Here is a 19,242-nt window from a genome sequence, read left to right on the forward strand (position 1 = left end):
CTTGTAATTTCCTTTGCTGTGCAAAAGCTTTTAAGTTTAATTAGTTCTCACTTGTTTAGGTTTGGTTTTATTTCCACTACTCTGGAAGGTGGGTCATAGAGAATCTTGCTGTGATTTATACCATACAGTGTTCTGCCTATGTTTTCCTCTAAGAGTTTTATAGTTTCTGGCCTTATGTTTAGGTCTTTAATCCACTGTAAGTTTATCTTTGTGTCCACCTGATCTACCTCTTGAGAAACCTATATGCAGGTCAGGAAGCAACAATTAGAACTGGACATGGAACAACAGACTGGTTCCAAATAGGAAAAGGAGTACGTCAAGGCTGCATATTGTCACTCTGCTTATTTAACTTATATGCAGAGTACGTCATGAGAAATGCTGGGCTGGAAGAAGCACAAGCTGGAATCAAGATTGCCGGGAGAAATATCAATAACCTCAGATATGCAGATGATACCACCCTTATGGCAGAAAGTGAAGAGGAACTAAAGAGCCTCTTGATGAGAGTGAAAGAGGAGAGTGAAAAAGTTAGCTTAAAGCTCAACATTCAGAAAATTAAGATCATGGCATCTGGTCCCATCACTTCATGGGAAATAGATGGGGAAACAGTGGAAATTGTGTCAGACTTTATTTTGGTGGGCTCCAAAATCACTGCAGATGGTGACTGCAGCCATGAAATTAAAAGATGCTTACTCCTTGAAAGGAAAGTTATGACCAACCTAGATAGCATATTGAAAAGCAGACACATTACTTTGCCAATAAAGGTACATCTAGTCAAGGCTATGGTTTTTCCAGTGGTCATGTATGGATGTGAGAGTTGGACTGTGAAGAAAGCTGAGCACTGAAGAATTGATGCTTTTGAACTGTGGTGTTGGAGAAGACTCTTGAGAGTCCCTTGGACTGCAAGGAGATCCAACCAGTCCATTCTAAAGGGGATCAGCTCTGGGTGTTCTTTGGAAGGAATGATGCTAAAGCTGAAACTCCAGTACTTTGGCCACCTCATGCGAAGAGTTGACTCATTGGAAAAGACTCCGACGGTGGGAGGGATTGGGGGCAGGAGGAAAAGGGGATGACAGAGGATAAGATGGCTGGATGGCATCACCAACTCAATGGACGTGAGTTTGAGTGAACTCTGGGAGTTGGTGATGGACACGGAGGCCTGGCGTGCTGCGATTCATGGGGTCGCAAAGAGTCGGAAACGACTGAGCAACTGAACTGAACTGAACTGATGGTATTAGGACGTGTTCTAATTTCAGCCTTTTACATGTAGCTGTCCAGTTTTCCCACCATATTTATTGAAGAGGCTGTCTTTGCCCCATTGTATATTCTTGCCTCCTTTGTCAAAAATAAGGTACCCATAGGTGCATGGGTTTATCTCTAGGCTTTCTATCGTGCTCCATTGGTCTATATTTCTGGATTTGTGCCTCAAGAAAACTTGATTCCAGCTTGTGATTCATCCAGCCTCTCATTTTGCATGATATATTCTGCATGTAAGTCAAATAAGCAGGGTGACAATATACAGCCTTGACTGTACTCCTTTCCCAATTTGGAACCAGTCCATTGTTCCATGTCTGGTTCTAACTGCTGCTTCTTGACCTGAATACAGGTTGCTCAGAAGACAGTTAAAGTGGTCTGGTATTCCCATCTTTTTAAGAATTTTCCACAGTTTGTTTTTATTCACACTGTTAAATGCTTTAGTGTAGTCAATGAAACAGAAGTAGATGTTTTCCTGGAATTCCCTTGCTTTCTCTATGATCCAGGTAGAATCTCCTTGTTTTCTCTATGATCCATCAAATGTTGCCAATTTGATCTATGGTTCCTCTGCCTTTTCTAAACCCAGCTGTACTGGAAGTTGTTGGATCACTAACTGCTGAAACCTAGCTTGAAGGATTTTGAGCATAACCTTAGTAGCATGGGAAATGAGCACAATTGTATGGTAGCTTGAGCATTCTTTGGCATTGCTCTTCTTTGGGATTGGAATGAAAAGCGACCTTTCCTAGCCTTACACAATATGCAGCTACACTGAGTAGCATGTTGACCAGTGAAAGGAGATATTAAGAACTGGTTTCTAAGAAAAAACTAAAACTACACATGTGAGGTTGACAAGAAAATTCCTTAAAATATTAATATTTATATACATACTTATACCTTGCTTCATTATGCAAAAATGTGATAAAATGGTAAAATATAAATAGAAAAAAATAAGACTAAAGAAATTAGAATAGAGAGAAAAATAGAACATAGATAATAATATAAAATAGCAAAGATGAAGTTATTCATAATGTTGGCATCAATATATTTTACAAAGTCAGTTCTAATAGAAACACTTATTGGAAAATACATTATAATCATTGTAAATTGTAACACTGAAATTAAATTGGTATTATATAAAGCTTTGAATATGATATATGTAGTAAATTAATTAATTCTACATTAATATTTAGTTAATTTCTCATGTCACTGTTCTCAGTAGCACAAGAACTTTAACCAAGAAGAGAGGTTGCTGAGGAATAAGGCATCTGTGCCATCAGGGACAGACTGCTTGATTAGCACTAGGTTTAAGTAAGTGACTGAATCATAAAAGCAAATTTGGATGCTCATAATTAATATGCTATGGAACAATGAAGGAATAAAATTTTACCACCCATGGTCACCAATATTTTTAAATTAATGAAATATTTGCTGAAACTATTCCAACATAAACTCAGACAACAAGCAATAAACAGCATGTTAGCAACAAATAATTTAAGTTTCAATATATGTATATCCGATGTATGTATATATTGGATATGTCAACATATCCGATGTATGTATATATTGGATATGTCAACATATCCAATGTATGTAGACAATCAAAATAATGAAAATATTCATCATCTTGAAATATTTTCTCATGCCCCTCTCTATTTGTTACTGCCCAAATCTATCTCATTTTTCCTCAGGCACCCATTGAGGTATTTACTATCACCAGAGATTACTTTCCACTTTCCAGAATTTTATGTTAATGTAACAGTACAACATGTATGCTTTTTGTCAGAATTTTTAAACTCAGCATAATTATTTGAATCTCATTCATTTATAGTATGAATCAGTACTTCATCCTTTTTTATTGCTGAGAAGTATTCTGTTATATAGATATACCATAGTTTGTTTATCCATTAACCTATTTAGAATAAATGAATAGTTTCCAGTTTTTATCACAAATATGTCTGCTTGGAGTATTTGTGTATATGTTTTTGCACAAATGTTTTCATTTATCTTGAAAAAATTTCTGATTGCAATGGTATCTATATGCTTAACTTTTAAAGGAATTGTCAAATTGGCAGGGTTACTTTGGCCTGGTCAGTCTTTTTAAATTTAGTCATTGTAACAAATATGCATCTCATAGAGGTTTTAATTTGTATTTCCTAATTGCCAACATCCACTGTATCATCGAAAAAGCAAAAGAGTTCCAGAAAAATATCTATTTCTGCTTTATTGACTATGCCAAAGCCTTTGACTGTGTGGATCACAATAAACTGTAGAAAATTCTGAAAGCGATGGGAATACCAGACCACCTGACCTGCTCTTGAGAAACCTATATGCAGGTCAGGAAGCAACAATTAGAACTGGACATAGAACAACAGACTGGTTCCAAATAGAAAAGGAGTACGTCAAGGCTGTATACTGTCACCCTGCTTATTTAAGTTATATGCAGAGTACGTCGTGAGAAAGGCTGGGCTGGAAGAAACACAAGCTGGAATCAGATTGCCGGGAGAAATATCAATAACCTCAATATGCAGATGACACCACCATTATGGCAGAAAGTGAAGAGGAACTAAAGAGCCTCTTGACGAAAGTGAAAGAGGAGAGTGAAAAAGTTGGCTTAGAGCTCAACATTCAGAAAACTAAGATCATGGCATCCGTCATGGGAAATAGATGGGGAAATAGTGGAAACAGTGTCAGACTTTATTTTGGTGGGCTCCAAAATCACTGCAGATGGTGATTGCAGCCATGAAATTAAAAGATGCTTACTCCTTGAAAGGAAAGTTATGACCAACCTAGATAGCATACTCAAAAGCAGAGACATTACTTTGCCAACAAAGGCCATCTAGTCAAGGCTGTGGTTTTTCCAGTGGTCATGTATGGATGTGAGAGTTGAACTGTGAAGAAAGCTGAGCACCAAAGAATTGATGCTTTTGAACTGTGGTGTTGGAAAAGACTCTTGAGAGTCCCTTGGACTGCAACGAGATCCAACCAGTCCATTCTAAAGGGGATCAGCTCTGGGTGTTTATTGGAAGGACTGATGCTAAAGCTGAAACTCCAATACTTTGGCTACCTTATGCGAGGAGTTGACTCACTGGAAAAGACTCTGATGCTGGGAGGGATTGGGGGCAGGAGGAGAAGGGGACGACAGAGGATGAGATGGCTGGATGGCATCACCAACTCGATTGACATGAGTTTGGGTGAAATATGCGAGTTGATGATGGACAGGGAGGCCTGGCGTGCTGTGATGCATGGGGTCACAGAGAGTTGGACACGACTGAGCGACTGAACTGAACTGAACTGAATGACTAGTACTACTTAGCATCTTTTCATGTGCTTTCTTGGCATCCATTTATCATCCTTGTTAAAGTTTCTTTTCCAATCCTTGCTCATTTCTGAGTTGCTTGTTTTCTTTTTATTGAATTCTGAGAGTTCCTTACATATGCTGGATACAAACAAATCTTTCCTAATATATGTGATTTTCAAATATTGTCTCCTCACTGATGGCATGCCTTTTTATACTCTTGGTGTCACTGAAGAGCAAATTTTAAAAATGTTGATGTTGTCCAATTTACCATTTTCTTTTATGAATTGTGATTTTGGCATCAAATATAAGAAATTTTGGCTTAAGTCAAAGTCATGTATATTTTAATCCTGTTTTTTTCCTAGTTGTTTTATAGTTATATGTCTCACATTTAGGTTTGAACCACTTAGAAATCACTTTTACATATGGCACAAGGTGTGGATTCAGTTCAGTTCAGTTCAGTCGCTCAGGCATGTCCGATTCTCTGCAACCCCATGAATTGCAGCACGCCAGGCCTCCCTGTCCATCACCAACTCCCGGAGTTCACTCAAACACGTCCATCGAGTCAGTGATGCCATCCAGCCATCTCATCCTCTGTTGTCCCCTTCTCCTCCTGCCCCCAATTCCTGCCACATCGGAGTCTTTTCCAATGAGTCAACTCTTCTGATGAGGTTGAAAGTATTGGAGTTTCAGCTTTAGCATCGTTCCTTCCAAAGAACACCCAGGACTAATCTCCTTTAGAATGGACTGGTTGGATCTCCTTGCAGTCCAAGGGACTCTCAAGAGTCTTCTCCAACACCACAGTTCAAAAGCATCAATTCTTCGGCACTCAGTTTTCTTCACAGTCCAACTCTCACATCCATACATGACCACTGGAAAAACCATAGCCTTGACTAGACGGACCTTTGTTGGCAAAGTAATGTGTCTGCTTTTTAATATGCTATCTAGGTTGGTCATAACTTTCCTTCCAAGGAGTAAGTGTCTTTTAATTTCATGGCTGCAATCACCATCTGCAGTGATTTTGCTGCTAAGTCACTTCAGTTGTGTCCGACTCTGTGTGACCCCACAGATGGCAGCCCACCAGGCTCCCCTGTCCCTGGGATTCTCCAGGCAAGAACACTGGAGTGGGTTGCCATTTTCTTCTCCAATGCATGAAAGTGAAAAGTGAAAGTGAAGTTGCTCAGTCGTGTCCGACTCTTAGCGACCCCATGGATAGCAGCCTACCAGGCTCCTCCATCCATGGGGTTTTCCAGGCAAGAGTACTGGAGTGGGGTGCCATTGCCTTCTCCAGCAGTGATTTTGGAGCCCCCCAAAATAGTCTGACACTGTTTCCCCATCTATTGCCCATGAAGTGATGGGACCAGATGCCTTGATCTTAGTTTTCTGAATGTTCAGCTTTAAGTCAACTTTTTCACTCTCTTCTTTCACTTTCATCAAGAGGCTCTTTAGTTCCTCTCCACTTTCTGCCATAAGGGTGGTATTATCTGCATATCTGAGGTTATTGATATTTGTCCTGGCAATCTTGATTCCAGCTTGTGCTTCTTCCAGCCCAGTGTTTTTCATGATGTATTCTGCATATAAGCTAAATAAGCAGGGTGACAATATACAGCCTTGACATACTCCTTTTCCTATTTGGAACCAGTCTGTTGTTCCATTAAAGTTTATTTACTTGTTTTTTTGCATGTGAACATCCCATGCTTTCACCATCACTTGTTGAAAAATTATGTTTCCACTAAATTTCCTTTGTACTATTGTGAGAAATTACTATTTCATATATGTTTTTAGTTTATTTCTGGATTCTCTATATTATATATATGTCTTATTTGTATATTTATATAATTTATTCTCTTATATATATATATATATATATTTTGTATCTTTACACCAATGTCATGCTCTTTTGACTAATATCACTTTAAAGTAAGACTTGAGGGAATACCCTGGCAGTCCAGTGGTTAGGAATCCAATAAATTTGGCAGGATTCAACTTGTCAAATCTATGAATAAGTCACATTTATCTATTTATTTGTATTCTTTAGTTTCATTTAGCAATTTTTTTGTAGTTTTCAGTGTATAGGCGATCCACATGTTATTTGGCTTTATCCCTAAATATTTGGTATTTTGATGCCTTTGTAATCTTTAAAAAATTCCAATTATTGATTATTGTTTGCTAGTATATGATGGAAGACAATTCTCTGTAGGTCACTTGCTTCTCAGCACCTCTCATGAGCAGAGGCACTGATAGTGTCTCTCTTTTGGACTTTATTTTCAAAGATGTTAGTGTATCAACAATCTTGGGTTATAAAGAATCTCCCTCCATAGTAAAGGGAGGATTTGCTTACTTTTCAGTAAAATAAATAAAATGCCTCCCTCTGGGGAAAATTTGGGCCATTTACAGCTTATTATAAAACATTTAAGTTTGCTAAGAATGTGGTTCCTCTCCTTCACATATCTGATTACAAGTATTTCAATGGGTCAATTTCACATCACCCTTGAGAACTGGGGCTCAGGGAACTCATATAAATGGCTACTTCTTTTGATCCTCTCTTTTTCTCTGAGTCAGGAGTTTCATATCTTCTACCAACATTCATGAAAGTGTGGTAGGCTAACTTATTAGCTTAGGATAAAATCTCAGACTCTTCACAGTCTTGAAAACATATATAAATATAATTAATTTTTGCGTGATAGTATTATAGCTTGCAATCTTGCTAAACTCACTGACCAATTATAGATAAATGGCTGATGGCATCCAATTTTCTACACAGACAATCACATTGTCTGTGAACACTGTTTTAGTTCCTGTTTATTACACTAGTGCATAACACCCAGTACAATGGGGCTTCCCAGGGGGCACAGTGGTAAAGAATCTGTCTGCCAATGCTGGAAATTCAGGAGATGTGGGTTCGATCCCTGGGTCGGGAAGATCGCCTCGAGTAGCAAATGCTAATCCATTTCAGTTTTCTTGCCTGGAAATTCCATGGACAGAGGTACCTGATGGGCTATAGTCCATGGGGTCACAGAGAGTCAGACATGACTGAGCATGTATGCATAAAATATTGAATACAACTGGGAAGTGTGGATACATTTGTCTTATTTCTGATCTTATGGGGAAAGTCAGACACTGTGAATTTTTCCTGACTATATGGATATTTTTGTATCCCTACAATTATTCTTGACCTTAGTTTTAGGACTGTTACTTCAAAACAATGTGATTACTTCAGGTGTTTTAAGATTTGTTAGGGAGGAATGAAACAGTGCTCCTTCTAGGATAAAATTCCCCACTACTGAGGCAAGACTATGTTCACTGTGCACGGACAACCCGTGACTGGTGGCAACAAGTACTTACGTTAGCCCTATGTAAGTGTCAGGCTTTGTTTCTTTTATATCCATTTCATGATTCTTTCTCTAGACTTCAGTTGCATGCTTATACACATATACAGTCCAATTCTCTCTCTCATACGTTAGGAGTTTCCGCTACAAAACTCCACGTCTTCAGTCTGTACAGCTCTTTCCTCTGCATTACTTTGTCTTGTTAACTGTAGGCACCTTGGTGTCCTAGACTCTCAGCTCTGTCTCCTCAACTGAGAGAATCTTTTGAGCTCTACCTGGATTCTTAGATGTTGGTCCATAGCCTAGAATTCTTTCAAGACAGGAAGCTAGGGCAATTTCTGGGCTTACTTCTCTTTGTTTTTAACTGTCAAGATTCACTACCTTTCTTGATGTCCAATGTCATGAAAATTATTGTTTTATATACTTTATCCAATTTTTAGTGGTTTTAGGTGGAAGGTCAAATCTGATCCCTGTTGTTACATATTAGCTGGAAGCAAAGACAACACTGATACTACATCTTTGCATATCAAAAAGCAATAAAATTCTATGAATATAAAACTGACTACATCTATAGATGTTTTTATAATTGTGTATTGACAACTTCCACTGCATAAGGCAGGAGGTACAAGTTAGATCTTTGCATCAGGAAGCCCCCCTGGAGGTGAAAATGGTAACTTACTTCAGCATTCTTGCCTGAAAAATCCCATGGACAGAGGACTCTGGTGGGCTACAGTCTACAGGGTTGCAAAGAGTCAGCAACTGAGCACGCATGCACATAGTACATATTAGAAGAAGAGAAAAACAAGGAGAAAGAAACAAAGAGAAAGAGGGCCAAGAAAAGAACAACTTGGAGAAGAATAATGCTTAAATACATTAGTAACAGTCATTCAGGATGACTGGTAGAGGCTGAGACCAACTTGTGTAGAGCTGTGAATACAAACACAGATTAGGTCTTGCGTTTTATACTTCATCCATTCAATAATTATTTGTTTAGTGTTTACTACATTCCAGACATTGATTAAAACAGAGTTCAGCAACTAGGACAAGCTCCTGTTTTTGTACAGCCCACAATCTAAGAAGAGTATTTACATTTTTGAAGGTTGAAAAATAAAAGGATCTGTAACTGAGATAGTACAGGCTTCAACGGCTGAAATATTTGCTATTTGGTCATTACCGAGAAAAGTTTATCAACTCCTGGTTTGAGGTACTGGAAACAACAGTATTAAAATGAAATAAATAAATAAATAACGAACTAGAGATCTGGACCTTATGAGCCAATATTCCAGTGAGAAGGATACAGATGAGCGATAAACAAGTGAAGCATATAGTTTACCAGACAATATGTAAAAAATTAAACAGGGAGGGAAGTTGGATCCCTAGAGATGAAGTGGTCTCAATGTCCCTAGAGCAAGTTGGCGATGATGGTCTTGAGATGAAAGAGATGATCTGATTACCTACACTTTCAGGTGATAAAGGCCATTAAGAGATGGTGGCAAGCTGGAACAGGGATTTTGATTGTGTGATTGCTTCAAGAAAGATAAGAAAGGGGGTGGTGTGTCACCCAAAGCCCAGAGTTCTGGGACTCTTAATCCTCGTGACAATAATGAGATAGATACCAGAAAAAGGAATAGTCTTATTGGAAGCAACCAGAGCTTCTGGCTCCCTCTGGATAAGCAATGGCATTTGGAATAAAGGAGCTGCATGTCCACCTTTATTTGAAGGTAATGTGAGAAGGAAGCATCATAGCAGGGTCCTTGGAGTGGCAAAGTTTTAAGATTAGACATTTCTTTATAATGACAGTATATCAAGAGGCACCACTGACAAGCTAAACATTCAGAAGTATATATGTGACAAGAGACAGAGTTGTTCTGTTAGCATCTCGACATAAGAAACACCAGACTGAGTCAAAGAAATGTTTAACCATACCACTTTTATCAAAATGTGTGTTGAGCACCTACTATGCACCCAACACTGCTCTGGGCACTGAAAACATAGTGGTGTGTAAGAAAATAGAAACCAGTTCCATCTGTCATGAAATTTACATTTGAATGCTACAGGTGATTTCACATTTTGCAAGGGCTGGTGCAAGCTGGAAGACACTGCTTTAAATGGAGTGGACAGGGAGTGCACTCTGAAGAGATCCCTTTTATGCCAGCTGTTGAAAGATGAAAAGGAGCTAGCCATTCCAGAGTGAGGGAGTGAGGAGAGGCAACATGGATAAAAAGTGAGAAGGCCCTGCGGCAATAAAGAACTGGAGGAACACTGATTTAGGACTGTGGCAGTTTCTCCTCAGGCAGTTTTGTAAGAGAACACTATTGATCCTGGGATGAGAGGGGACCGCCTGGGACAGCCCTCCAGCTGTAGGCTACCCAGGGTTGCGTCTTCCCTCTTTTTTTTTTTTTTTTTTTTTTTTTTGCTGCTACCACACACAGGACCAAAGAAAAATGCAGGGGAGGATAATTTCTTTCCAAGTATCATGGCTCTAAGATCCAGACCCTTCAGATGTATCTTTTCTTTGTCTGCAAGATACAGTACATGTCTACTTCCTTTATATACTTATTATAGAGAGCAGGAGGGCAATAATATTAATAGTAATCGTACCACCAGCAGCAACAGTTGGCACTTATTGAGGGCTTACTTGTACCAAGCACTTCCCATGTACTCTTAATTTAGTCTTCAATCCTGAGATGGGGAACAGTAGTACCACCATTTTCCAGGTGGAGAAACTGAGGCACATGGACTTGAGTAGCTGTATAGTTTATACAGCTAGTAAGTGCTCAAAATTAGCAATATGACTTCAGGACCATGGTATTCTTATAATTAATGTACATTACCCCCTCTTTCTCAGGTTATAATTTGTAAAGACAAAATAAATTCTGAGTATACACCTTGATTTTATATGGGTGGTTTGGACTTCACTTAAAATATGACAAGTATGACAAGTATCTCACAAATCCTGTATTTTCATTACTCTCATCACCACTACAAATTCTTCTAGTTTGGTCCTGAGAATAATTGCTTTATTTTCTTAAGATTCCTTTTTCTTTTCCCGCAATCTCAATCCTTATTTAAGCTTATTCTCAGTCCTTTAGACTCTTAAGTAATCCATTCAGTCACATTCATTCTGCATTCTACTTTTCCTCAAGTCAACTCAAATTTGTTCTCTTCACAGTTCTTTGAATCCTTCAACTCAGTCAGTCTCTTTTCCCTGGGCCCCCTGCCCCCAACAGACTTAAGATCTTAAGAGTTATTGTTTTGAATATTAGCAAAAGAATCCACCCGCAATGCGGGAGACCTGGGTTCAATCCCTGGGTTGGGAAGATTCCCTGGAGGAGGGCATGGTAACCCACTCCAGTATTCCTGTCTGGAAAATCCCCATGGACAGAGGAGCCTGGTGGGCTACAGTCCATGGAGTCACAAAAAGTCAGACATGACTGAGCAACTAAGCACAGAACAGCTTTAGAAGATGGGAGGACCAGTCACTTGACTTAAGTTCAGTTTAATTTAATTCAAATAATCTCACTTTTGCATGCTAGACATTAGTATTTGTGCAATTGAAATTTGTCACTCAGATAAATAACAAACAACAGATTTTATTGGGTAAAATGATTGGGTGACTTTTTTCTATTCATAAGTTTTTCTTATCTTTATGAGTAATTTCTTAGTTTATTGAAAACTATTTAACAGAAATTGACTAAATCATGTAAAGAGATTAAGTTGACTAAATTACATTGAAGAGATTATATATGAAAATAAGTGAAATGAATTTCATTGTGTAAAAACTGCAAGCAATCCCAAATACTCTTAAAAAAAACCCAAATAACTTAGAAAAATTACTTTTAAATAATTAATTTATTAATCTGTATATTTATTTCTCTGGTGCCTTTAGGCCAAATCTAAAAATTCTAAGTGATCACAGTGCCTCTTAAATTTGACTTACAAATGGGGATATTGTATGAGAAAACATAAATTAGAGAATTAAAAATTATCTTTGATCTTGCTTCATTTATATTTGTAGCTAACATATGTGGTTCATTTTATAGAATGAATTAGCTACCTAAACTCACACAATAGGTTTTATTTATTCATCCCTATGTGTACAACAAGGTCCTGGGCAATGAGACCAGGATATAACAGAGCAAGACATGGGAAATATTCCTTACCTTTAAAGAAGACAAAATTTCCATCACTGTTTTCATAAACTGCATCAATACTAGGAGGCAAGCCCCGCCAGAAGTAAGTGATCTGCATGGGGTATCCGTCCATCACCCTGTGGTTTCTCACTCGCCAAAACCACTGGTCCTGCAGAGCGAACAGAAGCAACTCTCAACAAGAGCGAGGCCTCCAGGAACTTCCCTGGACAAGGGTTTAATGCTTTCACAGGCAGTGCTAGCGCTCTTATCACTGTCCTGCATCAAAACAGTCAAATAATCAGTTGAACAACTTGCCCACAATGATCACAAAGATTCTTGTAGTAAACTACCCAGTGTCTAATCTACACATTGTGTTTAAAAAGATAACATACAAATACTTAATCTTAGTAGTTTACATCATCTCTAGATGAAAAACAGAGGTAGCACAGACAAGACCCTGCCAGATTTGTGGATTAAGTGAGCTTTCCAAAATATAAAAGCAGCATAGCAACACACATGCACCTTTGTATTTATAGACATATGCAAGGTCTCTACACCTAAAGTGCTGGGATAAAATAGGGGGGCCATACCTCCTAGCATGCCCATGTTATACTACTGTCTCATGTAATTATAAACAGAGTCCTCTTTCACCTTCAAATGTATCGTGGTTTGGACAATAAATTATACTGTCATTATATATATATATATATATATATATATATACACACACACTATATAAATTATCACTGTATAATTTTTACAGTATAAATTATACTGAACAAAGGAATCTTGAAGGAAGATCATTAGAGTGGATTAAAGAATAGGTCAATTACTTCTATTTGCTGTCATAATAACCTATACTTCACTCAGTCATACCACAGGTCATTTTATATTAAATGTGTTTACTATTATCACCAGCGAATTATGTATCTGCCTTGCCCTGAAGCAGATATTTGTGAATATTTTTCACTTTTTAGACAAAACACAATATATTTTTCACCATAAATTCTGACTAAGGGCAAAAATTATTCCCCCAAAAGTTATATCTGATGACATTAAATTGTTTTCTATTGAAAATTTTGGAATAATTTATAGACTATCCAAAGTGGTTTAATATTATAAAAACAGGTATATTTTAAAAATTAGTGTTCAATAAATTAAAATTAAATATTTAATTATATTTCAAGCAAGGTTTCATTGGAAATTATGTGGTTGTTGTTAAGTTGCTAAGTCATGCATTACTTCTTGTGACCTCATAGACTGCAGCATGTCAGACTCTTTTGGCCTCCACTAACTCTCAGAATCGGAGAAGGCAATGGCACCCCATTCCAGTACTCTTGCCTGGAAAATCCAATGGATGGAGGAGCCTGGTAGACTGCAGTCTATGGGGTCGCTAGGAGTCGGACACGACTGTGTAACTTTCAAGTAGACAACCTGAGCGACTTCACTTTCACTTTTCACTTTCATGCATTGGAGAAGATGGCAACCCACTCCAGTGTTCTTGCCTGGAGAATCCCAGGGACAGGGGAGCCTGGTGGGCTGCCATCTCTGGGGTCGAACAGAGTTGGACACGACTGAAGCGACTTAGCAGCAGCAGCAACTCCCAGAATATGCTCAATTTCATGTTCACTGACTTGGCGATACTATCTAACCATCTTATCCTCAGCCACCTCCTTCGCCTTTTGTCTTCAATGGTCCCTAGCATGAAGGTCTTTTCCAATGTGTCAGCTCTTCGCATCAGATGGCCAAAGTATCAGCTTCACCATCAATCTTGCCAATGCATATTCAGGTTTGATTTCCTTTAGGATTGACTGGTTTGATCTCCTTGAAGTTCAAAGGACTCTCAAGAGTCTACTCCAGCACCACAATTTCAAAGCATCAATTCTTCAGTCATCAACCTTCCTTAAGGATAAAGTCTCATAATACATACTTGACTACTGGAATCAGCTCAGTCACTCGGTCGTGTCCGATTCTTTGAGACCACATGGACTATAGCACACCAGGCCTTCCTGTCCATCACCAATTCCCAGAGTTTATTCAAACTCATGTCCACTGAGTCAGTGACGCCATCCAGTCATCTCATCCTCTGCTGTCCCCTTCTCCTCCCACTTTCAATCTTTCCCAGCATCAGTGTCTTTTCCAATGAGTCAGCTCTTCACATCAGGTAGCCAAAGTATTGGAGTTTCAGCTTCAGCATCAGTCCTTCCAATGAATATTCAGGACTGATTTCCTTTAGGATGGACTGGGTGGATCTCCTTGCAGTCCAAGGGACTCTCAAGAGTCTTCTCTAACACCATGGTTCAAAAGTATCAATTCTTCAGTGCTCAGCTTTCTTTATAGTGCAACTCTCACATCCATACATGACTACTGGAAAAACCATAGCTTTGACTAGACGGACTTTTGTTGGCAAAGTGATGTCTCCACTTTTTAATATGCTGTCTAGGTTTATCACAGCTTTCCTTCTAAGGAGCAAGCATCCCTTAATTTCATGGATGCAGTCACCATCACAGTGATTTTGGAGCCCAAGAAAATAAAGTCTGTCACTGCCTCCACTTTCTCCCCTTCTATTTGCCATGAAGCGATGAGATGGGATGCCATGATCTTAGTTTTTTAATGTTGAGTTTCAAGCCAGCTTTTTCACTCTCCTCTTTCAACCTCCTCAAAAGTCACTTTACCTCCTGACTTCACTTTCTGTAATTAGAGTAGTATGATCTACATATCTGAGGTTGTTGATATTTCTTCCAGGAAACTTGATTCCAGCTTGTGATTCATCTAGCCCAGCATTTAGCATGATTTACTCTGCATCCTGATGTAAGTGAAAGAGGAGAGTGAAAAAGTTGGATTAAAGCTCAACATTCAGAAAACAAAGATCATGGCATCTGGTCCCATCACTTCATGGGAAATAGATGGGGAAACAGTGGAAACAGTGTCAGACTTAATATTTTCGGGCTCCAAAATCACTGCAGATGGTGACTGCAGCCATGAAATTAAAAGACGCTTACTCCTTGGAAGGAAAGTTATGACCAACCTAGATAGCATATTCAAAAGCAGAGACATTACTTTGTCAACAAAGGTCCATCTAGTCAAGGCTATGGTTTTTCCAGTAGTTATGTATGGATGTGAGAGTTGGACTGTGAAGAAAGCTGAGCGCCGAAGAATTGATGCTTTTGAAGTGTGGTGTTGGAGAAGACTCTTGAGAGTCCCTTGGACTGCAAGGAGATCCAACCAGTCCATTCTAAAGGAGATCAGTCCTGGGTGTTATTTGGAAGGAATGATGCTAAAGCTGAAACTCCAGTATTTTGGCCACTTCATACGAAGAGTTGACTCTTTGGAAAAGACCCTGATGCTGGGAGGGATTGGGGGCAGGAGGAGAAGGGGAAGACAGAGGATGAGATGGCTGGATGGCATCACTGACTCGATGGACATGAGTTTAAGTAAGCTCCGGGAGTTGGTGATGGACAGGGAGGCCTGCTGCTGCTGCTGCTGCTGCTAAGTCGCTTCAGTCATGTCCGACTCTGTGCGACCCCATAGACAGCAGCTAACCAGGCTCCCCTGTCCCTGGGATTCTCCAGGCAAGAACACTGGAGTGGGTTGCCATTTCCTTCTCCAATGCATGAAAGTGAAAAGTGAAAGTCAAGTCGCTCAGTCGTGTCCAACTCTTCGCGACCCCATGGACTGCAGCCCACCAGGCTCCTCCATCCATGGGATTTTCCAGGCAAGAGGACTGGAGTGGGGTGCCATTGCCTGGCGTGCTGCAATTCATGGGGTCACAAAGAGTCGGACACGACTGAGCGACTGAACTGAACTGGACTGAACTGAACTCTGCATATTACTAGAGATCTCTTCAAGAAAATTAGAGATACCAAGGGAACATTTCATGCCAAGATGGACACACTAAAGGACAGAAATGGTATGCTGTTAACTTTCTGTTCATAATTTCCATAATATTAGGCAGCTTGAATTGATAAATGTTTTGATCAACATGCAGGAGGCACATTTATGTGATTTTAAGATAAAAATTATGTCATGAAAAGGTTAATCTAATAAAATATATATGGGCAGTAAGGCCCAGAGTTTAATGTCAATACTATGTGGACACATGATATTCTGATAATTTAAAGCAAAAACAAAAGCATTTTGGTCTATCTGCAGCAGGGGTTTTAACTGAGTGGTGAAGTCTTTCCAATCTCCATATAAAACATTTTAAAATTATGGTAATATATATCCTAAAATAAAATTGCTGTAAACTACTGGATTCTAACAAAGAAATAACTGACTATAATTATTTATGGAACAATTAAACAAAACAAAAAGCTCTCTAAGCCGACAAATCAGAAGAAATTGGATGAAATGTCCTGGGAATATACTCAAACTTTTCTCAGAGAAGCACTTCACATTTCTAGCATCTCCCCACAATTGAGACAGGCCAACGCCTCTTTGAGACAAACAAGTTGCAGTCTGAAGATAAGAATACAACCCAACATGCCACTAAAGAAGGAAGAAATGAAACTTCTGCCTCAAGATAAGCAGACCCAATCTGCAGATCTTTTCAAGGTAATGCAGAAGCATAGGTGAGTTCATGACTATTTTTCATTGATAGTAGCCTTGGCAGAGAGCAATATATATTGCAGATTTTCCAGTTGTGATTCTACTCAATATATTCACAACTTCTCTGCTTAGCAGGATTCAATGGTAAGAATAATTAAGCCAGCTTTCTGTCACAGAGGATGTAAATGCACACCATGATCACTATAGATTACCATTTCAAAAAAAAAAAAAAAAGGTGGGGGGGCTTGTGTCTAATTTGCAGAGAGAATAAATTTAAAATGAGGTTTAGGTCTCTGTGCAAATTTCCTTTCAGAGGAAAGCTTCTCTGATCACCTTATCTAAAACTGAAACCCTTCATTCCACCCACTACACTGGCTTTTACTCTGCTCCTCCTGTTTTTCATCATTTGCCTTGGCCAACAAAGTAAAAGTAAGTGAATTTTCTAAGACAAAAGCTATATAAAAGAACATAAAGGTGCTAGGTATGGACAGATGATTAGTGCACATTCCATTTTCTACAAGGGTATGATATATAAAGAATTTTGAACCATGAGCAGATGGGAAAACATGGTTTCACCTTTCAAACAATGTAGATTTTGTTTTGGCCTATGATGCAAAGGAAAGAACGAGGAATCACCTCTCCAGAGTCCTAGACTGCTTGTTTGTATCTTGCCGCTGACCTCCTGTTGGCCAGAGTTCTTACAGAAAAGGGAGGAAGGAGGTAGGATACACTGGAAACCATCACAGCCAGCACATTTATAAAGTCAACTTATGGAAAAGCATCAGGCGTAAAAATTACCAAGGAATCTCTACTTAAACAGTAATATTTTACTTCCAATACAAACATTTTTGAGCTTATGCATAGATTTTTCTTTCCATGTCGTATGGGACTCAGACATACCCTGTTGTTCACCATTAACAAAAGAATACTAATTTTTAAAAGTGAAAAAATAATAATTATCCATACATAATATAATACTATAACTATTTGGTTTTATTCCACTCATATAGGCAAAGAATGTTGGTTATGGAGTATCGCTGTACTAAGTGTGGTTAAACTCTATACTACAAAGATGCGAGGAGCACATGAAAAGACACGTGCGTTGACACTGTTTTGTTTTTAGGTCCTGATATTTTTTTTTTTCCTGTTTCTTTTTGCATCGACTCTTGTTCAGAAACCAGTTTGCAATGATTATGATGAAGAAAAGGAGACTTTACTAAAAAATGCTTCATCATTTGCCTTTAGGGAAAGGAGCCACAAACTATAGATTCAAACGTGCCAAACACTACTATGACACGTTGCTTCCCCCCTCTCCTCTGGGATCTGAGGATCATGCATACTGGCAGGGTGATCTAAATTGTAATTCACATTATCATGTAACTGAGTCGAAAAAAACAGAAAAGATTTTATTCCTCACACTGAACTAGCAATTTTGGAGTTCCAAAAATATGAACTCTTTAAGAATGTACATTCATCCTAGAGGGAACAGAGACAAACAATAATTTCAAAAGGCTGTGTGAAATGCTATTATTGCTGCTGCTATAAAATGGGAACTACCATTTAGTGAATATAATGAGCTAGAAAACAGCTGGGCCATTAGCACACCTATCAAGAATTACCGTCCCTTTATTTCTGACCTGAAGAAAGATGTCTCATTTACAATAAAAACTCTGTTCCTGCTGAATAAAGTACAGGCTGTTTTTTGTGTTGTTTTTTTTTACTCAAGGTAATTGAGAGGGCAGTGTATTCAATTTAGTTTTTTAACCAGCCAATCTAAAATTGTCTCTTCAGTCTTTTTCTATCAACTCATCATGTTTTATTTTCTTCATAATACTTATTGTTCTCTGAAATTATCTTGTTTATATGCTCACCTGTGTCTCATCATAACTTGTACCTCATCTATCGTATTCAAACACAGCACTTCTCGGTTCTGGAACAAAGCCCAGCACTGTGTTAAATAAGTGCTCCAAGAGAGAGAAAAGCAGTGAAAGAGACATGAAACCAAACCTTGTCCGTGGCCTGGGGGATGGGTCTTGATCTGTCAGCATTTAACTAAACTGCCCCCACAGAAATTTTGCCATAGGCCCGTATAGTACCCATATCTACCAGAGTACTTAGATCACTGTACTCAGTTCAGTTGTTCAGTTCAGTTGTTCAGTCGCGTCTGACTTTTTGCAACCCCACGGACCACAGCATGCCAGGCCTCCCTGTCTATCACCAACTCCCAGAGCTTATTCAAACTCATGTCCATTGAGTCAGTGATGCCATCCAACCATCTCATCCTCTGTCGTCCCCTTCTCCTCCTGCCCCCAATCCCTCCCAGCATCAGGGTCTTTTCATATGAGTCAGCTCTTCGCATCAGGTAGCCAAAGTATTGGAGTTTCAGCTTCAACATCAGTCCTTCCAATGAACACCCAGGACTGATCTCCTTTAGGATGGACTGGTTGGATCTCCTTGCAGTCCAAGGGACTCTCAAGAGTCTTCTCCAACACCACAGTTCAAAAGCATCAATTCTTCAGCACTCAGCCTTCTTTAAAGTCCAACTCTCACATCCATACATGACTACTGGAAAAACCATAGCTTTGACTAAACGGACCTTTGTCAGCAAAGTAATGTCTCTGCTTTTTAATATGCTGTCTATGTTGGTCATAGCTTTTCTTCCAAGGAACAAGCGTCTTTTAATTTC

General features: G+C 38.9%; 1 protein-coding gene across 1 annotated transcript in view; it reads right to left on the reverse strand.

Annotated features, from left to right (window-relative positions):
- Positions 1 to 19,242, reverse strand: part of MMP16 (matrix metallopeptidase 16) — a 391,105-nt gene that overhangs the window by 29,746 nt on the left and 342,117 nt on the right. The window contains exon 7 of the mRNA XM_025265002.3: positions 12,039 to 12,177. Coding sequence (XP_025120787.1) covers positions 12,039 to 12,177 — 139 coding nt within the window. The remainder of the gene's footprint in view (positions 1 to 12,038; positions 12,178 to 19,242) is intronic.

Source organism: Bubalus bubalis, chromosome 15, assembly GCF_019923935.1.
Source record: "Bubalus bubalis isolate 160015118507 breed Murrah chromosome 15, NDDB_SH_1, whole genome shotgun sequence".
NCBI classification, from domain to species: Eukaryota; Metazoa; Chordata; class Mammalia; order Artiodactyla; family Bovidae; genus Bubalus; species Bubalus bubalis.